The following is a 26,641-nucleotide window of genomic DNA, read 5'->3' as shown; positions in this document are numbered from 1 at the left end:
GTTATTTCTAGATGGTCAGACTTGGGTATGTTTTTCTTTCTTCACTGTGCCTGTACTGTTCAGCATTCGCCTTACCTGATACTATATATTCATCACAGTAATGACATTTTGGCCACAGAGCAGTTTTTAATCTCCTGTATGTGAATATGAGTACTGCACAGACCCACAGTCTCCTAAAGCTCGTGAAGTAGAGTGGAAGCAGTGGTGAAACAAGAGTGGGTACCTTTAGAACTGGCCTCGGTCAGAGTGAATGGAGAGGGGGAGGTTTGCGGTACTCTGAAACCCACAAATAACTCAAGGCTACAATATGGATACAAATTTGTACCAATACGGACTGAGTTTACTCTGTTTGAGACAGACATTCAGAACATATATACAGTTATCATCCTACTGTCTTAAAAACAACTTTCATAATACTTACAACTGTGACTTAATCTGGGCTGATCCTTTAGGCAGCTGGTTCATGTAGAGGTAAATGTTGATGTTCTGTTTCAGAGTAAGCAGATTAGAAGCTGGTTCTGTACAAAAGATTGACTTTTCCATCATAGCAGGATTTTTGCTATAGAAGAGTAGAAGCTGTCTATAAAAGTACCTAAAATAAATGTTGTGATTTGTTAAGTAATAAAATTTAATGCAGATATTATCTTAATGAATATCATAACCAAATGTAACATGAGCAATATCTCTGTATGTCAAAAGTTTTGATATTGACAAAAGTCTTATCATAACTTTAGCTTTATCTATTGAAAAATTAAGCACCTCAAGAAGTCCTCAGCTTGGACTGCCCTGTAACTTATATTAAAGCGTCATTGCTTGATTACTATCCTACACTTTATATTTGTAAAGAACCCCTGACTCCAGGTTCCTCCTTTCTTCCTGAGATAGCTCTGAAAAACCAACTTGATGCTTTTTCCCTATCAAAACAATTACTCCTACTGTTTTATTACTACCACCATCACCAGTGGCTCAAGTTTCTTAGTGTTGAAGAAAAATCCAAGAGCACAGATATAACACAGGGAACATTACATTGTACTAGAAATGAAGTAGATAGCCTGAAAGATGGCAACTAATCTGTAAGGGACTGATATTATTTTACAAAAACATCATGACCTTAAGCTACACTCTATTCTCACTACCAGAAATACATAATAAAACACCAGTGTGTAACAATGTCAAGCACAGAAAACCACTCCACACGTAAGAAGTAGCGTTAAGAAGGTCAGATAATTCTTTCAGTATCAAGGAAGGATGGACAACCGTGAGTTGCAATGTTCTAAAGGGCTTCCACAGTAATGCTGTGTCTGTTTTATGTATATATGTGTGCAAGACAGTGCACATGCAAAGGCTAGAACAGAGCGATGGGCATCTTCCTCAACTGCTCTCCCTCTTATTTCCTTGAGAAAGACAGTTTGGCTTACAGTTTAGGCTAGGTTAGGTGGCAATTGATCTCTGAGACTCTCCACTCCCTAAAGCTGGGGTCACAGGAACATGCAGCCATGACCAGCTTTATATTTGAGTTCCAGAGATTTGCAAGCAGGTTGTCATGCTTGCAGAGCAAACATACTGATCCATCTATCTCCCCAGCACTTTTCTCTAACAAATTTTAAGATTATACAATTCTTTATTAGAGTTAGCTATTGCATTTTTTTTTCAGGTAAAACAGATCTAAATTTGCTTTTCAATATTCCAGCAAAGAAAAAAGCAACCGTGAGAATACAGAAATTAAACAAGAGTAGAAGAATACTAATAACTAAAAAGTTGGATGAGAACACTTACTTAGATTTGGATTAGATATTTGCTATAATGAAAAGTTTGTAAGAAGTTTTGTTGGGGAATATTATTTTAAGGTGTGCTACTTTTATTTATGCTGCATTTATTTAACTCTGTGAAGCTGTGATTCTTTGTCTGTCTAAAACACCTGATGGTCTTAAAAACGGCCAATAGTGAGGCAGGAGCAAGGATAGGTGGGGCTGCAGGGCAGAGAGAATAAATAAAAGGAGAAACGAGAAAGGGAAGGAAGAACAAGGAAAGAACAAAGGGAGGAGGATGTCAGGGGCCATCCACGGACTAAGAGTGAAAGTAAGATACACAGAAGTAAGAAAAGGAGAAAGCCCAGAGGTAAAAGGTAGTGGGGATAATTTAAGAAAAGCTGGAGAAAAAAGATAAGGCTGGGCATTAATAAGTAAGAATAAGACTCCGTGTGTGATTTATTTGGGAGCTGGGTGGTGGGCCCCCAAAATGTCAAAAGAGGAAAGATCAAAAAAGTAAAACAACTGACAACAAAGTTTAATGGCTCAAGAGAATAAAACATTGGTGTACATCATGGGATGTAACACTAAGTTCTCACTGTTAATGTTTTTATAAACATTAGCTTCTAAAGAGAACAAACATTCTTGGCCATTTTGAACCACATGCTACTACTTCTTGTGAAGAGCAGAATGATCAGTCTGGAAAAAAAAGGAGAGGGAAATCTGACTTCAGCCCCTTTCCTTCTCTTTTGATCTATCAGTCTAAGGCAGTGGTTCTCAGCCGTTTAATACAGCTCTTCAAGGTTGTGGTAACCCCAACCATAAAATTATTTCATTGCTATTTCATAACTGTAATTTTGCTACTGTTATTAATTCTAACATATCTGATATGTGACCCCATGACCCACATGTTGAGAACCATTTGTCTAGAGGATATATTGTTTATATTCTGCTTATCAGTAGACCATGCTTGGAATTTGTAACTGAAAACCTGTGCTCTTCTGCTGCCGCCTTTGGGTAATGTGTTAGTTTGAATGTAATTGGCTCCTATAATCTCAGAGGGAGTAGCATTAGAAGGTGTGGCTTTGTTGGAGTATGAGCTTACTGGAAGAAGTGTGTCACTGTAGGGGCAGGTTTTGAGGTTTCCTACACTCAGGATATCACCCAGTGTCTCAGTCGACTTCCTGCTGCCTGCAAGATGTAGGACTCTCAGGTCCGGTACATCTGTCTGCATGCCACCATGCTCCCTGTCAAGATGATAATGGACTGAATTTCTGAAACTGTAAGTGAGCCACTCCAATTAAATGTTTTCTTTATAAGAGTTGCTGTGGTCATGGTGTCTCTTCACAGCAATAGAAACCCTAAGACAGATATGTACATCTAATTTAGAAGTGAAGTAAGATTAAGTTTACTTTGTGCAAACCTAAGTTACACTTCCAGTTACCATTTAAAGACGGTATTTCTAACTTTAAAAAATCTTGTAGGGGTCTTAAAATTTAGTTCACAAGGAAGTCACCAAAATCTACACAAGACAGTGTAATTACCATGGTGAGTTTACTATAGCAACACAAAAATGTCAGATGACTTGGATTAGAGGTTATAATATCCTTTGCTCTATTATAAGTATTGCTCTACTTGTAACAGAAATGTTTATGTAGTTACTTTGGTCTGAGAACATTAATATTTGAAGGCCTTTAATGCATTCTTTAACTTACCTAAGGAGAGACCTTCTTGCTGTAACAACTGCATGAGTATCATGCAGCACTCTCCCATTCGGCTTGATGCACTGGCTGTAGTTGTATTCACCTGTGCCTATAGCCACAACTTCATGATGTCCAGCTGAAAACAGCAGCAAGCGGTTAATCTCCCTCTTCAGTTGCCCAAATTCTACCTTTATCATATATTTTTAAAAGATTTTATACATATATTTGTGTGTGTGTGTGCTACATATACGCCAGTGCCCCAAGAGGCCAGAAGGTGTTGGAGCCCTTGGAAGCGGAGAGTCACCCAAAGTGGGCCCTGGGAATCAAACTCAGGTCCTCCACAAAGGCAGTAGAGCTGTTAACTGCTGAGCCATCTCTCAGTCCCTATCCTCAATCTTCAGTCAGATAAAACAGCAAATACAGTTCCAATAGTCTTAAGACTGTTATCTTAGTAGTTAACTCAATTTAAGTGGCAACTATCTTATGCACATTACATTATCTAAACTTTTAATTAAACAGAATTACCAAACAACCTTAACCTTCAATACGTACCACAGTTAACAAGACTCCATTTACTACTCTACTTCTGTCCTGAATACTCTATATAGTGCTTCCAATTTTTTTTCAGTCCACTCAATCTCTATAAACTGAATTAGGTTTTTTTTGTTGGATTGAAGCTGACTTGTTTTTAAATAAAGAAGATCTCTATGTATTTCTCAGTAGTCTTTTTTCCCACCCACATTTTGCTGTGTTCATATTTGAAATTCCATGCTTTGAAAATGGACAATTCAATTGGCAGTCTTTTCTTTTCCAAATCTTAGTTATGGGTCCTGTCAATAGTCTAGTGAGTAGCTCACTGCTTTTCCTTCAAAACAACACAATTCACCTCTGTCTTCCTCTTTCTATCTTTTACTTCTGTGCTGATGATTTCAGATAAACTAATCTTCACCCTTCAAACAAAGTTCAATTTATGCCTGCAATCTGAGGGACTTACTCATGCGACAGACATTAGAAATGTCCTGGCCTATACCAGGCCTGAATAGATGCTAGGGTGAAATGCTGAAAAAACATACGTTCACTAAGCATGCAGGAGACAAGGGGGGAAAGCCAAACAAATCCCACATTATAATATGTGCTTTGAAGGAAACAAAAACTGATTTGAAGAATAAGAGGTTGTCATGCAAGGTAGTTGCTAAATCTTTTCCGAATAAGTTGGAATTAAAGGTGCAACCTAAGGGGTATAGAGCATCCACTTTAGATGGAACCATGCAGGGTATCACCCTGAGGAAACAGAGGCAGCCAGAACAACTGCCCTAGGAATTGTGAGTGCATGCTCACGTGTTTGGGGGTATGTGCATGCCTGTGCATGTGCTCATGTTCAGAAGCCAAAAGAGGATGTCAAGTCTGTCCCTCCATTACTCTCTGCCTGATCCTGAGGTAGGGTCTCTTCCTGAACCTGGTGATCATTTCTTGATTATGCTGGAAGCCAACAGACCCCAGCAATCCTCCTGTTTCCACTCTGCTTGGAGCAGGGGTTACAGGCAATTAAAGGGGTTCCTCAGCTTATTACATGGGTCCTGGGGTTAAAACTCTAGTCCTCACAATTGCAGACCAAGTGCTCTTAGCTGCTGAGACATCTCCCTAGCCTGCTTCTTTTTAAAACTTTTTATTGTGAAATGTGTACAGAATTCACATCAATGATAATAATCCCTGTGGTACCTGACTGACAAGGATTTATCTACATGATCAGCATACCAAAGCCAGAATATACTCTTTCTCATTTTTATCATGATATTTTTCAAACAAAATTTGTTTTTGTTTCCTGTTTTTTTCTCCTTCAGTCCCCTTCTCCACCTGAGCAGGCTCCTGCTTCTGTGTTACACGTACCTCTGTCCTTACCCCCTTCCTAGCACTCACTCTAGTTTCCACCTGTGGTCTCCTATCTAGTTTCACAATCTATACCCACACCCACCTATTTACGCACATGCAAACACTAAAAGTTAAAATCTGCACATGAGAGAGAATGTGATTTTTCTTCCTGGGCTTTTGTCAGACCATTTAACTACTTTCCAGACCCATCTATTTTCCTGTTAGCCTCTGACAACCCAGCTGAAACAATAAGGTAAGGAAGGTAAGTCTAGAAACACAGGTTACTGCAGGAATGCTCACTTGATTTCCCTCGGATTTTACTAGCCCACATACACACTTGCATTTCCTAGAATGTTCTTATTCTCGCTTATATTCTTCATACAACTTCATGTCACCTTCCAGAATTTCTGGGATCACAAAGACAGTATTCTACCATGTGAACTTGAAGTGATGTTTATCCATTCTAGTTTATTATTATCATGTTCATATTATCAATTTAATGTTTAATATGAATTTAAATATTAAAATTTAAATGTGGATTTTCTTTCTGTTCACGTTCTTAGTTCTTACACAGGAACTCCAGTATAATAGCTTCATCTGTGACCACCTAATTCAGGTTTTACTTCCATCATCTTTAAATGTTTTCAACCACTAAACATAAATTTACCTCAGCTTTTAATAGTGTAAATTAGTAAATTTAGCCAATTACTAAATTTCAAATATTGGGCTAAATTATTTACATTATAATATTTAATTCAAACAACTCAATAATATACACAGGTGATTATTTCCATTATCTTTATTTTTAAAAAATGAGAAGAAAATTAAAGCACAGAGATGCTAAGTATGTAATTTACCCAAAGTAATTTTTAACTGTAGATCTGTCTGATGCCAATGTTCCCAATAATTATATATATTAAGTATTCCTGATGTAAATATCTTTTGCATGTTAATCTTATTAATCAAATTTTTAGCTGACTTTTAAGCCATCTCTTAGTACCAACCGTATCTTATCAATCTAAATTTATTTTACTCCCTTATATATAATAATATTATTCATCTCCTTGTGGTCCTATAAATATTTTTTCCTTTTCCTCATGCCTCCCTCTGCCTAAAAATATTTCCTTCTCTCTTCTCAGGGAAGCCTCATTAGCATTTAAAGTCCCAGCTTAACTCTTGCCTATTGCGGAAGATTTTCATTCAGTTACTTCTTTCCTATCTATGAATTCTCATAAATTGTTTGTTGAGATAAGGCTTCACTATGTAATTCCAGGCTAACTATGAAGTCTTGATCCTCCACTCGATTCCCAAGTTTTGGGATTCAGGGGTCTCCTAACATGTCCAGCTTTTCATACATGTTTGCATTATTAAAAGTAGTTTTTCATCATCTTAGATTTTCAACTTACATATATATAAATAAATATTATGTACATATATAAATAAATATTATGTATTAAGTTCTATAAACATATACAGAAGATATATGTATATGTAAGGTATATATGCTGTATCTTATATATGTTTATAATCTAGGTGGGAAGAGAAGATATATATGCTGTATGCCATAAGAATTCCTTAAGCATATATCAAATATCAAAAAATGTTTTATCAATATCTCTAATACAAAGTTCAGGGATTGGCATGAAAGTAAAACTCTAAATGTTAAAAGGCTGGATAAAGTTAAAACAGAGCTGCAATGTCAAAATGCCCCCAGGCACATACTCTTCCCTAGAGCTCTCTTTTCAGTGTTTGCTATGCTGAGACCTAGATTTGGAGATGGCAGAGCTTCTGGTCATTCATTATTCTGCATTCTGCAGTTCTCTACTGGTTCCTGGTCAGTCTGTTTACTCTCTACCATTGAGAAGCTTTGCATTTAATGGCTTGCCTACCAGAAATGATCACTTCAAATCAATGCAACACTACTGTGTACAGAAGCAAAGACAGTTACTCTTTTACTGAAGTGTAGTTCAAATCACTGAGGTATAAATTCTTCTGCAAAGTAACATATACCAAATATATGGACTTACCTCTTTCAATTATAAAAGCAGCCAAGGAGCTGCTACATTTCAGATATTGCGAGTGAGCAGAAATTAGTTGACTAAATGTTTCTTTAACAAGCTGTGAAATCTTGGCATACTGGACTTGTCTTCCTTCTAGAAAAAATAAAAAGCAGTATGAATTTGAAGAGCACTGTGATTTTTCCAAGAAGTGCTTTATTTTACAGTTACATTAATTATTAATTTATAGACACATAGACAAATTTCCAACTTTTGTTATGGTTATATTCAATAGTAAAAGAATAAAAATACAGAACTTTGCTCCTATGAAAGATGTTATCAGCCCCAATATGTGCACACTATTGCTTATGTTTGCACACTTCAGTCTAGACATGACATTCAAACTTATGATACACAGGGAATTGTTTCTGTGTACAGTACTCTCCATCCTACATATTTCAATATACTACTTAATGCCCTGAATCTTCCTCAACTTATAGCAATCAAAATATATTCATCATAGTCATCAAGACACAAAATGCTTAGAGTTTGCCCAGTGAGGACCACTGCAAACCAAAAAGCATTTGGACTTGGATATAATTCCATATTCCCACTAAAAAACTTCCTGACCTTGAAAAATGGTTTGAATGATTCTAAGTAATTAACCAAAATCAACACAGAACAGTGTATATAGCCAAGAATATAAATTAGTTACCCAGAAAGCTTTACTTATTTTTATTTTTTAACATGATGGAGCCTGAAATTGCAAGGCACAGTCCTGGAGATCTAATATTTTGTTCATTTACAACCGTGCATTGCTAATGAAAGTTCATGTGTTCTAGTGGTTAAGAAACGGCAAAAGTCACTAGTTCATTATTTCTGAGAGCTGGTTGTACAGCACGCCTTTTATTTGTCTATTTTGTTTTTAAGACAGTATCTCACTCTACAGGCCAGGCTGGTCTTACTTAAACTCATGATCCTGTTGCCTTTGCCTCCAGAGCTCTGGGGTTACATGCATTTGCCAACATGCCCAGACCACTGAAAAAGGTTCTTGATGCTCCACACTAAATGTTAATGGTTGGTCAGGCAGTTCATAATTCATTTAATATTTTCAAAGCAAACTGAAGTGGTTTTGCATCTGTGCAATGCATGTATATGAAATGTATGACTATTTAAATTTTTTAATAAGTTGTCTTAATAATCATAATTTTCTAAAAGGCACACAAATGCGTTCAGTCTCAGTACCCTGGTAAGTGGATATAACTTATTTCAAGTCCATTTATCTGTTCTTTTTTTCATTGAACTTGCATTTTCATTTGTTCATATTATTAACACTATACTTGAAACAACAAAAAAGGTAAAGAGTAAAAGGATAGTCACGAAATTAGAAAATTCAACTTTGAGTTAAAACTAAGTGAACTAGTGGTTCTGTTTATCACCTGGAATTCACAGTACAGAAAAAGAAGTTTCCATAAAAATTTTAAATTATTCTTTTTATAAAAATGAGATATAGATTCATAAGTTCCCCTCTCCGGATGCAGAACCACTGCCACCAATTCTCTACAGGTATTTTGAGACACAATTAGTAAGTATAAACATACTTCATGCCGGGCGATGGTGGCGCACGCCTTTAATCCCAGCACTCGGGAGGCAGAGGCAGGCAGATCTCTGTGAGTTCGAGACCAGCCTGGTCTACAGAGCTAGTTCCAGGACAGGCTCCAAAACCACAGAGAAACTCTGTCTCAAAAAAAAAAAAAAAAAAAAACAAATAAAAAAAATAAAAAAAACATACTTCATTTATAAAAATCAAACCAAGACCATGCTAAAACCCACTCTTTATATTTACTTAAGTCATGGCAATGAAGGTGATTGTTAATGGATTTCATTCTCTCTAATCTTTCCAAGAATGAATTACTATATGGTTTGCAATTATTTTATGATGCAGAAAAGTATACTGCAATCAGTACCAAGAGGATACAAATCATGGCTATGGCAAGAAAATGTTTTGCTGCCTATTAAAAACAACATAAAGAACATTTGAGACTCATAGCTGTGCCAATGTAAGATGAGCATATAGCTCAGGAGTAAAGCACTTGAAATGTACTCCCTGGTTCAATCCTCAACTCTACAGAAAACCAAACAATGTGCTAAAATAGCCCTTCTCTTAATCTAAAGATCTGTTTTTATTCATGAGTATGTATGTCTATTTTCTGTGTGAATGTGTATGTGTGTGGGGACTCCTGGAGATCAAAAGATGTGAGATCCCCTGGAGCTGGGATTACAGGCAGATGGGAGCCACCCAATGTGGGTGATGGGAAACAAACTCCACTCCAGCCCTCTGCAAAGCACAACATGCTTTAACTGCTGAGCCATCTCTTCAGCCCCCTTCTCTTAATGTTGAAAGAAATGAGATTTTGAATATAGCCAAATCAAATAGTTATTAAATATACCTCTCAGCATATGAATGAAAAGATGAGCAAGAACAATACTGTTTTCCCTGTACACGTGTGCTACAAGGGAATCATCACAAGGGATCTGGAATAATAAGATGAAACCGTGACACACAAAAAAATCTGTTCACACTATTTTTCAAAAGATATTTATCATGTGTGTGTGGTGGGGGTTGTATATGTGAGTGCAGGTACTGGTAGGAATCAGAGATCTTGAAACCTCCTGAAGCTGGAATTAAAGGAGTTGTGAGTGACATGCTGTGAGTGCTGGGAACTGAATTAGTGTCCTCTACGGTAAGCAGAGCAGTAAGTAGGAGATCGTAACTACTGAACCATCTCTCCAGCCTTCTTATGCACCTTTGATTATGAGTTGCTAACTTCAAGTGATACCCATTATCATGAATAATGTGAATCCATTTTCAGAGCTGGTATACTACTGTTTTCATAAAGGTATAGTCCACTAGAAATGAACTGCAAAGTAGACAGGTTGGAGCTATCAACCTTGATAACTGGCCCTACATGAAGTATTCAGTAAATTTTTTGTGGGTCTCATATTTTTTCTTCAAAAGTTTTAATAGTCAATTCCTATTTTAGCCCCATATATTTTTTTGCTCACCTTTTTCTGACAATTGACTCCAAAACTTAATTCCCCAAACTGGACTCTACTTTTACATTATTTTAAAACTCTCCTTTCTGACTCAGATATTATGGTCCGTTTTATTAGGGTAATGTGATCTAGATCATTTGTCAATTCTTTGAAATCTATCCCCTTTTATCATTATAGAATCTAGAGGTTGATAGGGAATGACAAAACCTTTTCCTAAGAGTGATTAAGCAATCACTCTTATAGACAGAGCCATCAAGGATGCTCATGAACTATTACACCCCTGAGGTCAAGTTACCATACCTATCTCTTGATGGATTTTGTCTTTTGAATATGCTTATTTTCCCTGGTCTGTTCATGCAAGCACAGAAATAATTGAGACCCCTTTTCTTTGTCTTAGAAAGAGAACTAGAACAGCAAGGCTAACTGGAACCAAAGCCTAACCTCCAGGCCTAGAAATGAAAGGAAAGCTCTTTTCATTTTACAAATGCCTTAAAGTCTGAAGTGTCTCAAATATCGTCAGTATAGAAACTAAGAACGTCCTGCCTTCCAGGAGACAACAGTCTACGTCAAGGACACAGCTGCTTTACAATACTGAATGTGATAATGTCATGATAAAACAATGAAAGTTTTGATTTAATGAATACTTTCTGTATTGCAGACACTAATATATCATGTACCTATCAACTCAGTCCTCACAATAATTACACGAGGTAAGTGTTTGAATGGTAATTTTAAAAGTGAAGAGATCAAGCTGTGTGGTAGTGGCGCACACCTTTAATCCCAGCACTTGGGAAGCAGAGGCAGGCTGATCTCTGTGAGTTCGAGACCAGCCTGGTCTACAAGAGCTATTTCCAGGACAGGCTCCAAAGCTACAGAGAAACCCTGTCTCAGAAAAAAAAGTGAAGAAATCAAAGTGCAATGAGAATTAATTAGTTCGTGGTCATATAAATAGTAATTTCAACTGAAGTTTTATATATATACACATATATGTATATTTATCTATTTAATTATATATCACACATGGTAATGTATATATATATGTATATATGCATATGAGAGTTTTAAAGATTTTATTTTATGAGTTTTATCTACATGTGTGTGTGTATATATATATATGTATGTATCATGTACATGCCTTATTAATCTATCTCCTTATTAAAAGGGTCCTGTCCACCAGTATTTCATGTGGTTCTGACAAATGACTCAAAGTTCCCACACCATCTAGGCAAACAGTCTACCACCAAGCTATGCCCAAACCCCTTTCCCATCTCTAGACAAGCCTCATTACATTGACAGGCTACTTGGTGGACTGACAAATCTTGAACTTGCTATCCTCCTGTCTCAGCCCCCAGAGCAGTTAGGATTTATATATGCTGTACCATCAGAACTAGATAAAATCCCTTTTAAAATCTTTCCTCTCCAATCTCATTTCTCTCACCACAAGCAATTTGTTAGGCAAAATTTCCCCTTTAATAGAAGCATGAAAGGTCTGAATAAAATGTTAAGGTACATTTTCATATCTGTGCATTTTAATTTATCACTGGGTTAATCTTCTAAAAAGAACATTTCCTACCATATTGTACTTTTGAAACATATGCAGCTTCAGGTGTAGCAACAGGCTCTGCAGGGATAGGAGGAGGTCCTGTAAATAAAACAAAAACAAGCAGACAATGAAATGGCAGCCTTCTAACGAACTGGGAGCCAGAGCTTTTCTATTCTGCAGTGACAGTAATCCAGAAATGCACTCCAATAATAGCAATACACAATGGTTTGACTTTCTTTATACTTCTGTCAACTCTGTCATCATTAAGCTCACTGGCTCAGCTGATCTTCCTATTCTGACATCAGCTGTGCAAATGAATTTCTGAGTTTCCGGATCTTACCAGCACAACCTAGCTTCCATTGTAAAAGCTGCAACATTCTGAAATTCAGCTTACTTCATAAACTTAGGAACAATTTTCTGTTTACAGTAGTACTATGTAAAACATTTAAAGTTAACATTTTATTAAAATGAGTAAAATTATTTAAAATGTTCTTATTAGGCTTTTAACAGGCCAATGCTACAAATTTTCTAATGATATTAGTTCTAATCTTTGCCAAATGTTTTCCAGCTCAGTCCTAAAAACTAAAGAGCACATAAAAAACTGGACCAGAGGGACACATAAGGAAAAAAATCAGGAAGGTGTGAAGAAGCTTTGGAAGTTAAGGTTTTTAACTTAGTTAAAAGAAAACAAAAAGAATTCCTCAAGCTTACTTCAAGGTGAAAACCCAGTTAAAGATACAGATACAAGCAAGGAAAGAACGGTGATGTCAGCTGCCATCTCATACTAGACAGAGTGCTGACTAGAGTTGACACATACTCCCTGGACTTGAGAAAAGCAAGTCGAAAACTCAGGAAGGGTTCATTTACTCAAGAGAATATGGCTCAAGAAGAAGGAAAACTAGAGATATTAAATTCTGCTTACTTGAACAAATAATGTCAATAAATAAAACAAAACTGTACAAGGAAAACTTCATTGTAAAATACCAGGTACAAATAGCCAAACAAAGTTGAAAAAGAATAAAATTAGAGAATTCACATACCCAGATTAAAAAAAATATTCCAAAGCTGTGTAATCAAAACAATGCCAGTAATTAAAACAGTGTATTACTGGCATAAGGACAGATACAGAGACCAGAGAGCCCAGAAGAAGCCCAGAACATCTAGTTGTTTTTGACAGGGGTGTCACAGGAAATTTTTTGACAAATTCTCCTGGGAAAAAAAACATTCACAAGCAACAGAATGAAGTTGTACACTAGCATTGTATACAAAAATAAAAATTTATCAAAAAAATTTAAACATAATAGCTAAAACTATAAGGCTATAAAAAGAAACCACAGGGCGTAACTTCACGACATTGGATTTGGCAATAACTTCTTGGGTATGACACCAAAGATTATGTAAGACAGCAAAAGAAAACTGCATTTATCTAAAGTAAAATGTTTTATAAACCAAAGGATACTAACAATAAAGTTAAAAGGTAACCCACAGGATGGAATGTTATTTGTACATCATGTATCTTTTAAGTGCCCAGGGTAGAGTTTAAAAGTCAATAACAATAAAATTAATTTAAAATGGAAGAAATGACTTGAACAGTATTTGTCTCCTTCTTAAAAAGACAATATCAAATAAACACATGAAAAGGTTTTCATCATCACACAAACCACAAATGATACTACTTTATATTCTTTAGTGTAACTACTGACTGGCAAAATGTGGTTATACATTTTGGTGATGAAAATACAAGATCAGTGCAATGATAAAACATTGCAGCAAATAGCAACTGAAAGAAATTATTCAAATTCTGTAATTTTGTAGTTGTTAAGTAATCCTTCATTAAGTCTTTTAGCTGACCCCTTCTGGAAAATGACACGTTCAAACACATGGTAGTCAGTGGAATTTACCTGCTGGTTCTATAACTCTTGGCTCAGGCTCATCCAATTGTAGAAGCTCATCAAGAGCTAATTTTGCTGCATTGGATCTAGATTCCTTTTTATTTTGTCCCAGTCCAGTCTTGTATTGAACACCGTCCACCACAGCACAAAAAGCAAAATACGGTCCCATAACATTACCTTGAAAAAGAACCCAACATAAATGCTACAATAATTCACAAAATAGTCTTTGCAATTAATGTCTGAATGTTAGAAAAAGATTCCAGTATAAATTTCTGGAGATCCATTTAGTATTAAATTATCTCCTTTTAGTATAAACTCAAATTAGGGATTAAAATTACAATTATATCAGTCTCTAAACTAATTCTGTGGTTTCAAGCGGTTGTACTGGCTGCAGATATAATACAAGCAATAAAGACAGATTCAGGTTACAGTATAATGGTAGTAATGGTTAGCCTTCAAATATTTACTGAACTACTTGAGAGGTGGTAAAATATTTGAAGACTTCTATCAATAGTCAAAACTTCAATTCAAATAAAATTCATTTCTCTCATCTCTGGATTGTCCTATTAATTTTATGAGCTCCAAATTATAAGGGATACCTTTGAAGAAACTTTATATGCCCATTAAAGCATCATAGTACGTAACTGAATCCATTACCACTCAGGAAAGGGAAGGTCAGAAAACATACGGCAAGAGCCAAAGCAAACGAGAAAAGCATCTTCTTGAATTAAACTGAATGCCCATTCTTCCACAAATTCCCTAGCAGGATCATCTTTATACTATTACCTTTACTTGGATTCTGTATTTGTCTCATGCAAAATGAAATTTAATCGTCTTCTAAATTTACAGGTGGAACATTTTAGTGTTAGGAATTATCTACTAAATCTCTAAACTGCTACTTTTTGGTTAGGGATGACTAGGGAGAGATCACTACACACACCACTGTCTTATTTTCTCACATATTTACAACCATGCTACATTAATTGTTTTTAAAAGGCACACTCAAGATTTTACTAGGAACTTAAACCTATATATGGCTAACCTTGCTTTTTCTCCCTTACCTAAACACCCCAATTTACCATTTTTTTCATGTTTACCTATATTTCAACCTAAACTGCTAAGCCAGAGTACATTTTACATTCTTAACAAGTTGCTCCTATGATTCTTCTATGTGTTTCACAGTAAATGTGTTAGAAAGTGTTCTGTATTAGAATACTGAACTTTGAACCTCAAGTTGTTTATATTACAGCTTCCCAAACTTACTGAATCATATTTGTAACAAAAACGAACACCACTGGCAATCCTCAGACCAGTGAAGCACTTTCACTGGGCATTTTTATCGTTTTACTAATAGCTTACATTTTCCAAGTCTGCTCTATTTGAGAATAATGTAGGAAAGCTAAGAGTTAAACAAAGATTGAGATTACAGTGTACATTTTTGTCACTCTAAGTTTACTGGTATTTCACCAAAATAAACGTATTAAAAATCTTTAGCAAAATTTCCAGAGCTTTAAATTATGTTGCAAATCTCTGATAAACATATAGGAACATACGGGCAAAAGTTGGAAAAATAAACAAAACTCTATGCATACACACAAATATTTCAAAGTTGTGTTTTTAGTATCATATTTTTAGTCAATGCTTTTTTTTGAGACAGGATTTCTTTGTGTAGCCCTGGCTGTCTTGGAATTCTCACTGTAGCCCAGGCTGGCCTAGAACCTGCCTCTGCCTCCCAAGTACTGGTATTAAAGATGTGCACCACCACTGCCCAGCTGGACAGTGCTTCTTAAAAGCACCTATTCTTTTTGCAAGTTCCTAAAATTCTTTCTTATTGTCCACAACATAAAGAAATTAGAAGCCTCTTTCTGGTTCTGACTGGTTATACTCCTGTAGTTACCCACAAGTACAACATGGTAAGAGACTTTTTTTCAAGATTAAGAGAGTGGAAGAAATAAATGTTCAGACAAGTCTGCTCATACAGCACCAACATGGAAGCGCTCCTTTCAGATCAAATCCTTCAGTTTCTGGGGCTAAATCTGAGCACATCTTAGGCACCATAGTCACAGAGTCTTTCTCATGACCAGGACAAATACCTAACATTGCTACCATGTGCATCACAAAATACCCGTTAACCCTGACAGCACACACCATAAGCGGCCACAGAACCACTAACAGGCCCTACTTTTACTGTAGGAAAACGCTAGTACTGGGACGATTAGACACAACTTCAGACTTGCCTGTGGTTACGGTCTCCTTAAGGTCAAGCTGAACACGCTGCATTTGTGCAAACTGGTGCAAGGCTGACACAGGATTTATCTCTCCGCGTTTGTATTTCATTATAAATTCTTTAGGTATTTTTTTTGGAGGAAGGACAGGATTTGAAATGGACGAAAGACCTTTGGAAAGCAATGGCTCTGGAAAATTACCTATGGAACAGATGTTTATACTGGTCAATCTGGTTTAAAGAAAACGAACAAAACTACTAAATCCTTCTTAAATAAGCTTACGTTTCCCCCAAGTCCCTACTAGACAGTCTGGGCACACACACAGGCACAACCTGCTATCGGAAAGGCAACTTTTGGCATACCGAGGGCACACTGTACCAAAATATTAATGTTAGAAAAGATACCATAATTTCAGTGCTGTTTTCAGAGATAAGCCATTTTTACAGCTGGCTCACTAAGGCCTAGATGGAGACAATACAAATCTGGCTTTGTTGGGACCACAATCTAGTTTTGAGCTCTAGTCTGCTGTTATAATGCCTATCCCACTGAGCCACTGGAATGAGACAGATTTACAGTGTCACCTCAGTTTTATAGTGTGTTTGCCTCGCTTTGTATTTCCATAAGTGATATGTAGGACACAAAGAACTTATTAGCCTAGTTCTTTCCCTGACACCTCATGGGGGTGGAGGTGGAGGAAATCATACTTTAACAGTGAAAGTGGGGACTAATAACTGATCTGCAAGGCTAAAGAGCTCTATAGGCCACCCACTGTATTGTAGATCAACAGTTATACAAATGCGACAGGGCCACAGAGATACACACAGACCACACATACATACATACACCCCAAACACCACAGTTACCTGCCATCCCAGGGTCTTAACGAACCAAGACACTTCTAAAATAAATAAATAAATAAAAATAAGATAAAATAAAAAGAGATGTACCTGTCACTTGTGTAACCTTGGATGCCATATTCGACAGGCTACAACTTTCGGAGGAATAACCCGTGGGCAAAGTGACCGTCTGGGCTGATGATTGAACTGGTAAGTTCTTTTTCAGCATCTGAGCAAAGCTAGGAACCCTGGAACTCTGAAACCAGTCATTGTTTCCAGAAGTTTTCTCACCTGTTGAGGATGAAATTGGCAGAAAATGAAAACCCTAGGTAAACAAGTTCCCAGAAGGAGGAAGAAAAACCCACGAAAACTTTTAAAGGCCATAGCTTTTTCTTCGCCATAGGCATAGCCATGCTACCGCCAAATCCCTCCTTAATCAACCGCAAAGCTCTGTTGTGTTGAGGGAATGGCGGAATGGCTTAGTGGAGGCGGGAAGAAACCATCCGTCCCCTCAGGATGGAGGGGCCTCATTAGCAAGGACCAGAGACGTGAGAAGAGGAGAGGACAGAACCAAACCGGCGGCCTCCCGGCCTGCGCACCCCCGAGGCTGTCCTTCGCCGCCTCCCCGCCCAGGCTCGCCGGCAGGTGAGCGGCCAGAGGCAGGCCGAGCCGAGGGCCCGGGACCGGGGCTCGGCGACTGCCGCCCGCGGTCGCCATCGCTGAGCTGCCACCGTCGACCTCTCGCCTCAGGCTTCTGTGGAGCACGAGGCCAGGCGCGTCTTTCAAAAGGCCCCTCGTGCTGACCCTGAGGGGTGGGGCTGGCGCCCCCGCGGCGCCCGTCGTCCAATCAGCAAGGACCTCCCGCCCTCGGCCCCGCCCCTGCGCCCCCAGAGCACGTAGCCTGGTCCGAGTGCCCGCGAATGCTGCCCAGGTTCCAGGCCTCACGCCGCCGTTCTCCTGGCCACGGTCGCGTCTGCAGCTTCCTGTCTCTGTGGAAGACAAGGTCCCGAGGCTCCGCCGCTCCTCCTACCCTGCCCCACTCACCTCCTCATGTGGCAACTTGTCCTCACCCCACTTCACTTAGCGTGACCCCAACCTTCAAGAGCATCACATGACTGCTTATCCCCGCCTCACGTAGGGTGACCCCAACCCACTTAGTAGACAACTGGTGCCAGCCCTCCCAAACCCCCAGATGCTCCTTAACCTCATGTATCTAGGACTTCCTGTATCTAGGAGGACTTTCCCTCCTACGTCCTTCCAGGCAGCCAGGATACTCGAGACTTGTTTCAAAGACACCTTCACTTTATCTCCGGGTAGGAACTGAGAAGGGCCCAAGGCTTAGACCTTTGACAAGCAGAAGCTCCACTAGTGCGGCCCCAAAAAACAATCTGGAAGTCAGATGTGAGGCTGGATGGCCGATTCCCTCCGACACACACTTTCTAGTTGGTTTTTTTTTTCCTCATAAAAGTTGAAAGAGAACCTAACCACCTAGCTGATAGTGGTTTGAAAATATTTTAAGCAGTAAATTTCCAAGTGTTGACTTGCAATCGAGAAGGAATTCAAAGTATTTTTGAGTTTTGTTAGCACAAAACTCACATTTTTGATGACATCTACTAGTTTATGTCTGTGGGCAGGTTTTCTCACGAATTAGAGCTATTTTTAAAAGTAAGGAAAGAGAAAAGGACAATAGAATTGATGGCCACTTGCCTAAGTGTAGCAAGAAGTAATACTCGTTCACAAGTATGGAGTGAAATTGAAGGTAAAACAATCCCAACCTTGTAAGTAACACTTACAGTGAGTATTTTTCTTTAGTTATTATCAAGATGTCTTAAAAAAAAATAAAAAAATAAAGCTGGGCGGTGGTGGCGCACGCCTTTAATCCCAGCACTCGGGAGGCAGAGACAGGTGCATCTCTGTGAGTTTGAGGCCAGCCTGGTCTACAAGAGCTAGTTCCTGGACAGGAACCAAAAGCTACAGAGAAACCCTGTCTAGAAAAATCCAAAAAAAATAAAATAAAATAAAAAAATAAAAAAGATGTCTTGATTAGTTTGCTTGAGCAAAAGTCCACTAATAATCCAGGAATTTTACTGATAAGAATAAAGACAAGAGTAAAATATTTAATAACAACATTCAATTATATTAGGGTCAAATATAAAGGGAGATGTGAAACAAGTTGAAGGAACGAAAGGGGAGAGAGAGTCAGTGGGTAAAGGCACTGCTGCAAATAAGTTTGAACCTCAGAAGGAGAGAATTGACTCCTGTAGATTCTCTCTAACCTTCATATGTGCACACACACACACATACAACAACAACAACAACAAGGGAAATCTTAAAATACACAATTTACAGAAAAATTATGACCGTAGAACTCCTCTGTTTCCCCTTGTGTTACCTTGTATGACCATGGCAAATCTATCAAAACTAAGAAATTAACACTGACATAAAACATTCATTTGGATTTTAGTTTCCCAAATGTTCAGTTTTTCTTTCAGGACTCAGGTTGCCGCATACATTTACAAATTATTTCCTTTGTCTCCTGTGGTCTGTGCTAGTTTTTAAGTCTTGTTTCTCATGCTTAGATATGTTTAACCATCCTGTCCCAACTTTATGCCTGCCTGGTCATATCTCAGTCTTCTACCCCCTAACAGATACTTCTGCTTTGGGAATGCTTCAGGGATTGTCTATGACCCTGACCACAGTTCAAAAGCTTGTCTAGAAGATCCCTCTGAGCCCTGCAAGGACAGCAGATGTAAAAAAGCTGCTCTAAATCCCTCACTAATATAATACACGCCACCCAGCACTGATGTAATTATGTATTTTTTCTTTTATAACACTGTACCCCTGAACTTGGGCACCAGGAGACTTTTCAGAATGATGAGCCCACTTTTGGTCTGGCCATTAATAAAAAAAAAAGTTAATTTCAACATGAAAAACCAGTTAAAGATACAGATACAAGCAAGGAAAGAGCAGTGATGTTGACTTTTAGTTGGCGTAATCAGCATGGCCATCAGTAACTATCTCATGTGGATTATTACACAAGGATAATGTGGGCTGAGACAGTAGCTTTCACTTTGTATTATCAGACATTTCTGTCCCTTAGAAACCCACTGTTAGAAACAGTTAAACCTGACTTAATGTTACAGCAGTCTTATGTGTACATCTACCCACTTAGATGATCAACTGACTAGGGACCACATGATTTAAGGGCTAAGTCAGTGGTTCTCAACCTATGGGTCATGATCCCTTTGGGGGTTGCATATCAGATACTCTGTATATCAGATATTTACATTATGATTCAAAACTAGCAAAATTTGAGTTATGAAGTAGCAATGAAATAATTTTCTGGTTGGGGGTTAGTACAACATGAAGAACTGTATTAAAGGGTCACAGCATTAGAAAGATTGAGACCCACAGGCCAAGTGCTGGTGTTACAGGGAGCTCACCAGAGATGACCACTTAAGACACAGTTTGTAGCCATTTGAAAGTCATTATTCCAGCTGACTAGGACTATACTCAGGTACTCAGTACCTAAGTGTTTAGGTTATGGGGTTTTAGAAGGCAAAAACCACATCCTGGTTATCTTGCTTGACAGCTGCAAGGGGAAGTTTTGGGCAAGGAAGCAGTTTAACAGAAGCTAAGATAAGCAGCGAGCAGGAGGGGATGGTTTGCACAACAGAAGCTAAGTTAAGTGTGGCATCTTGACCTCCTAGAATAGAGTTGGGTAATTCTCACGAGAATTTCCATCAAGATCAAATTTTAGTTAGCCTAAAATGGCCTCTGCACTGTCTTGTCCTGTCTCACTGGTACCCTCTTTTTTGCCCAGGGACCTTGAGGCCTAACAATGCCAAGATGCTTTGCTCTCCTTTCTTCCCCTAAACATTATGATCCAAGGTCTCCCCAGAACTGAGAGAATAGTAGTTTAATGAAAGAAGTGGGAATCCAGAATCTTGGAATATGCTCACATGTTCTGTCCTCAGAACTTTTAAGATTCCATCTGGGTTGCTACGTTACAGAAAACTTTAGGAAAGCCCCATGTTGGATGCTAGATGTTATCAGGGAAACCAGTGTTCCCTGTCATAGGTTCTTAGTTTGTTAATAAAAGAATTTAAAAAATGGACTCAGAAGGAAGTTTGGGGACAATTTTAGTCTAGGAAAAAACAACAGGGAGTGGAGGTCAGCAAGTAGATTCATGATAAACAGCAGCCGTGTGGCATGGCAGAAAGGAAAAAGCATTGTTAACTCCAAAAAAGAATGAGAAAGCCCACTGTCCAAGAAAGCATGCTGAACAAATTGAAAAGGAAAAGAAAAAGAAAACAATACTTCCCGAGTAAAAAAAAAAAATTCTGAAAGCAGGTAGGATTAGCAGAGCTATATAGAAGCAGCTCTGGAAGCAACTGTATGGCAGGAGTTCCTGGGGAAGGTCAAATATATATCATTAGATAATAAATAGATAATTTATAATAGAAAATATTTAGATAATTCCTATTTCCTTCCCATGAATTCAGTGAATCAGGATTCAAGGGTGGTCTCCTGGAGAGATGACAGGCACAGCTGAAGTAACTTTAAAAAATATTTTCTGAGGATTTCATATGTGAATGCTTTCTAAGACTACTGTAACAGTGTGGCCAAGAATCTTGTTTTTTGTCTGAGTTTAGGTCCCTAAAAGGCAAGGGAACACCTTAGGCTGCAAGTGACAGCATGGAGCTAGGCTTCTTCCTCTGTCACCACTGACTGTGTGTGTGTGTGTGTGTGTGTGTGTGTGTGTGTGTGTGTGTGTGAATTTCATAACCTATGACCTTGATACCAATAATAATGAAAAAGCTATATGAACTATAGAAAAAAGAGAAAAATATATGCTAGCAAAACAACAGAAATGAAAGTTGTTTGGCACAACACAGAACACTCTTAACCAGCAGCACTGGACAGAAAAACCAACATTCTACTCTGAACTTGCATTCATTCTGAGTCCAAACATTGTAACTGCCACTTTCTAGAATTGCTCCCACAGATACAGGTGTTGTCACTGTTGACGGTAGTTGTTCTTCTGAGTGATTTTCAATAATAACATTTTACTAAAAACAGAAACATCTCCCAACATCTAGGAGTTCTGTGAGGAATTTCTTATTCCAAAAGTATATTTGTGAACCTCCCATCAGACTGTAAAACAATGCACCCAGGGAACTGGAATTTCCCCTAGGCATCATGCTAGGAGTGGAAAGGGACTGGGATTTCAGTCAGTGCCAAGATAGCACACCATGTATCTTACAGGAAAGTCTTGAACTGCAATGATGGCTCAATGAAAAGTGGGACTATACTTTGACCACAACTGCTTGGATAGACTCTTGCTCTCTATTTGAACTTAACTATAAGTCAGTATCTAAAAAGGAATTCAGATAGGTCAACTAATGACTTGATTTTTGTTTTGTTTAGTAAATAACTTTCTGGTAGTACACTTGTTTCTATGGTAAGATTGATTAATGAAATGATATTTCATAGATACCTTTGGGGACCATTTGTTGTGGGCACTAGAGAGGATTCAGAGGTTGAAATATGACTATTATTGGACTTAGTGTCACAACCTGTGCCCCAACAAGCCATGTTTGACTACCTGTCCTTAATAATTCAATTAAAAGTTCCAAATCAACAGTAAAAGGAGATTTTTATTCAATGTAGCCACAGAGGGAAGAGGGACAAAGATCCAATGACACCCCTAAGTGCATCTTCTGCGTCCTGAAGTGAGGTTAAATAGTCCTGGACCCATCATTTGGCTCTATTTTTTCAACAAGAAAAATCTCTTTCTAGAAGAAAAGTTTCCTTTTTGGCCAACTCAGACTTTAGGCTTTCTCCCAACATGAGATTTTTCTGAAGAACTTGCAATTCCCCGAGGCATATCTATTCAAGAGTGAGATAGCAAAAATGGGGAGCACAAGGGCCACTTCTGCCTGTCTTCATGTCTGCCAAGCCAGTTACACAGAGAGTTGATACCTGCAGTTAGCTCCCCTTTTACCACTGTTTACTGGACATAGCCCTGTGACTGAGCAAGTGGCTTTTCTGGAGGCTTGTTCTTTTAGTAAAACTCATCTACATGCAAAGATCTACCAGAAGTTTGAGACTTCTTCAGTTCTGTTGTATGCCTAACCTTTGGACTGTCCTGACTTGGCCAAATTTCCAACCTGAGTTATCAATAATACACCTACTTTTGAATATTTGTTTATTCAGGTGCACTGAGGAATGGAATATTATTTTAGATACTATAATTCTCTTAAATTCTTTTTAGCACGCCTACACATGTACCAGTGTTTTTCACAAATGTCCACTATGCATATACGTGTATTATATAACACAGCTTATGAATTCATAAGCATAAAAGGTTATATACATAAAGATTAAATAAAGTGTAATAAAAATGAGCATCTTTGTACTCACCACCTGAAAAGAACAATGCCTAATGGCTCTGAAACCTCTGGGAATCTCTGAAACCCTTCTCCTATTTTTATTCAGTATTTTTACGCATTTAAATTTTTTTACATGTACTATCTATAAAAAACATATAGTAACTGTGATGAGCATATATATATATATTATATACTATATATATATATATATGTATACACACACACACTAGTGAGAAAAAAATTTGAAACAACTAACCATGGGCTGAAGCCATTATTGTGACTTTATTACAATAATTACAAACAACATTTTTGTTGTATACAATCATCACAATTACTCAAATTATATACAAATAGATATTTATACAAGTCTACATAAAAAAGACCCCCCCAATCACATTATCAACAAGAGTTTTTCTAAAAGTTATGGCCAATAACAAAAAAATTCACAGTTACTCTGCAAATATTTTAAATGCAGAATTATATTGCACATAAAACAATCATAAATTTTATGTGTATATTTTATATAGTTTTTCATAAAATTTATATTTTCATGCACTACTTTACTGTATACAGAATGGTAGAACTAGAATAAACACATTAATTTAAAACTGTTACAATAATGGCCACAAAATTAGAATTATTTAAAGTAATATTTAAAGTTATGCTGAAAAATAAATCCAGTGTAATAAAACTTAACGGACACAATCAGGTTTTTCACAGATGAAGCTACTACTCTAGTGTTCTTCTTTGTCTTTTCCTTTCTTTTCTTTTTCATCCTGCAGTGCAGTACCAAGTTTTTTGATGAGAACAGACAGCACCTTGTCCAGTGGGTCCATCACTCCTCTCTGCAGCCATTTGGGAATAGTAGTCCTGGCATGGTGAAAGCCCAGTTTTTGAAGAATATAATCAACACCTACTGGATCAATCTTTCTTCCAGTCCAAGAAATTAATCTAAAACAGTAACCAGAAAAGGTCATTGTCAAGGCATAAGATCCATTTGCATACCCCTGAGGGTAGGTCCATGAACATTAACACCCTTAATATTGTCTGTGTAAAACACGTCAGCAGATATATTTGAATACTTGAGTCTAAAAGTCTTAGATTCATTGTAATAGCTTTATGAAAACTATTTATGGGTGATGATATGTCTGACATACTACATACAGCAATGATATTAATGGAATTCCAGTGTGCTTAATTTATTTCAGGCCTGTGACATGGTCATCTTAAATATTTAAAAGGACAACTGGTTAAAAGACTTCATAAGAATGTAGTTGTAATAAGGGAAAAGCTAAAATTTACTGAGTGCTATATACTAAACATGTTTGAGAGGAGAAGCATTTTCTCCTTGATTTTGACATTTCATTTCTTGTGGAGTATAGGTTACTGGTAACTCACTTCTTGGACTTTCAGTCTATACTGAGGATTTATCTGACTGGTAAAGTTAATAGGGGAACTGAGTGGTGTGTTAAGTATTTCCTGACTTTTTTTTTTGAGGGGGTACGCATATTGGTGTGTTCCTACCTCATTTCAGGGCTTGAAAAAGATTACCTCTAGGTGCTAAGTGCTGCTGATGGCTAGGTAAGCACACAGGTAAGTATTACCATTTCTTTTCAAAAATTTCATGAGGAAGCTAAAGAAGGAAGAGAAGACAGGCCTTTTGAGCTTGACTATTGGTAAAGTCAAGTTGAAGCCAGAGCTGGTTAACAGTATTCTTTAGCACTCTATACCATTCATCATTTTTAGTCATGAGCTTGCTAAAAATGGAATATAGTAACTTTTTATATTCACTTGAATCTTCATTTATAGTCAATTTAAATACACAATTAGTTCCATTGTAATTTAGATTTACAAATCTAAAATATATCTTCCAAATATTTTACTGCATTTGTACCTCTAAAAAAAAATCCCTATGTTGGCCTTAGTAATAGCAATGCTAAGATTTCTCATTAAAAAAAAAAGTGTTCTGTTGATTTGGTTAAGGCAAATTTTATTGAATATACACACTAACAAGTCATAGCTGTACATGATAAAATTTTGTTGTTTTGGAGTTATTTTGTGATACAAATACATCTGCTTAATAACTTTATTTAAGCACTGGACTGGAGTCAATTTTTGGTTACCATCCAAGGATTTGGAACATTACAATTTGAATAAAAAGTAGATGAGAAAAATAGAAAGAATGTTAATCATAAACAACATACAAAGCAGCACCACTGTAACAACCTCCATTAGATCTAGCTGTAAGGCATTTTCTCAATTAGTGATCACTGGGAGAGGCCTCAGTCCATGGTGGGTGGTGCCATCCCTGGGCTGCTTGCTAGTCCTGGGTTCTATAAGAAGGTGAGTTGAGCAAGCCATGGGAAGCAAACCAACAAGCAGCACCCCTCCATGGCTTCTGCATCAGCTCCTGCCACCAGGTTCCAGTAATGCTTGAGTTCCTATCCTGACTTCCTTCAGTGATGAACAGCAATGTGGGAGTGTAAGCCAGATAAACCCTTTCCTCCCCAACTTGCTTTTTGGTTATTTTATTTTGTAGAAGCAATAGAAACCCCAAGTAAGACAACTAATGGGTCTTGATACTGTGGGTGCCTAAAATTTAAAGTTAAGGTCCTCGTCAGAAGGTGACGAAAGGCCAACAGCATGAGGAGTTAAAGGACAACCCTAGCTGATCATGGCAACTGAGCTGCTCTCAGTGTCTATACTGGTTTTGCTTCACCCAGAGAACCTTACAAAAGCAAAAAGAAGTGAAGAAATAGCTGCCAAAGATGAAAAATAACCTGTGACCAACTGTAAATTTAACGAGTTAATCTATGGAAGACACGCATAACTTTCTTCACAGCACCCGCTGTGATTTTTTTTATTGTTTTTATTGAGCTATGCATTTTTCTCTGTTCCCTTCTCTTCCTCCCTTCTCCCCTTCTACCCCAGGTAGATCCCCATGCTCCCAGATTACTCAGGAGATCTTCTCTTTTTCTCCTTCCTATCTAGACCCATGCACGTCTCTCTTAGGGTCCTCTTTGTTGTATAAGTTCTCTGGGATTGTAGACTGTAGGTTGGTTTTTCTTGATGTCTAAAAGCCACTTATATTTGTCTTTCTGGGTCTGGTTTATTTCACTCAATATGTTTTTTTTCTTCCTAGATCCATCCATTTACCTAAATATTTCAAGATGTCATTATTTTTACAGCTGAGTAGAATTCTACTGTGTAAATGCAGCACATTTTCTTTATCCATTCTTCGGTTTAGGGTTATTATTCATAATACCCAGAACCTGGAAACAACCTTTGGTGATTTGAATGTGAAATGTTGCTCATAGGATCATGTGTTTCAACATTCAGTCCCCAGATGGTGGCACTGTTTAGGGAGACTATGAAA

General features: G+C 37.6%; 2 protein-coding genes across 12 annotated transcripts in view; both read right to left on the bottom strand.

The window, feature by feature from the left end:
* Adad1 (adenosine deaminase domain containing 1) overlaps positions 1-17,587 on the bottom strand; it is a 34,582-nt gene extending 16,995 nt beyond the window's left edge. The window contains exons 1-8 of one of the 2 annotated variants that reach the window (XM_075950635.1): positions 17,470-17,587; positions 16,982-17,161; positions 16,047-16,235; positions 13,819-13,986; positions 11,948-12,016; positions 7,348-7,473; positions 3,464-3,587; positions 422-592 (exon numbers count right to left, since the gene is read on the bottom strand). In XM_075950635.1, the coding sequence (XP_075806750.1) occupies positions 422-592; positions 3,464-3,587; positions 7,348-7,473; positions 11,948-12,016; positions 13,819-13,986; positions 16,047-16,235; positions 16,982-17,161; positions 17,470-17,587 (1,145 nt within the window). Of the gene's footprint in view, positions 1-421; positions 593-3,463; positions 3,588-7,347; positions 7,474-11,947; positions 12,017-13,818; positions 13,987-16,046; positions 16,236-16,981; positions 17,162-17,469 lie in introns of those variants that run through there. The other variant, XM_075950636.1, reaches the window with a different exon arrangement.
* Positions 17,588-23,528: 5,941 nt separating this feature from the next.
* The window catches only part of Bltp1 (bridge-like lipid transfer protein family member 1), a 173,935-nt gene continuing 170,822 nt past the window's right edge, over positions 23,529-26,641 (bottom strand). For all 10 annotated transcript variants that reach the window (XM_075950555.1, XM_075950545.1, XM_075950552.1 and 7 more), the window contains one exon: positions 23,529-24,216. In XM_075950555.1, coding sequence (XP_075806670.1) covers positions 24,000-24,216 — 217 coding nt within the window. In that variant the 3' untranslated portion in view covers positions 23,529-23,999. The remainder of the gene's footprint in view (positions 24,217-26,641) is intronic.

The sequence above is a fragment of the Microtus pennsylvanicus genome, chromosome 16 (assembly GCF_037038515.1).
Source record: "Microtus pennsylvanicus isolate mMicPen1 chromosome 16, mMicPen1.hap1, whole genome shotgun sequence".
NCBI classification, from domain to species: domain Eukaryota; kingdom Metazoa; phylum Chordata; class Mammalia; order Rodentia; family Cricetidae; genus Microtus; species Microtus pennsylvanicus.
Note: the sequence above shows the minus strand (reverse complement) of the source record. Positions and strands in the feature narration are given on the sequence as shown.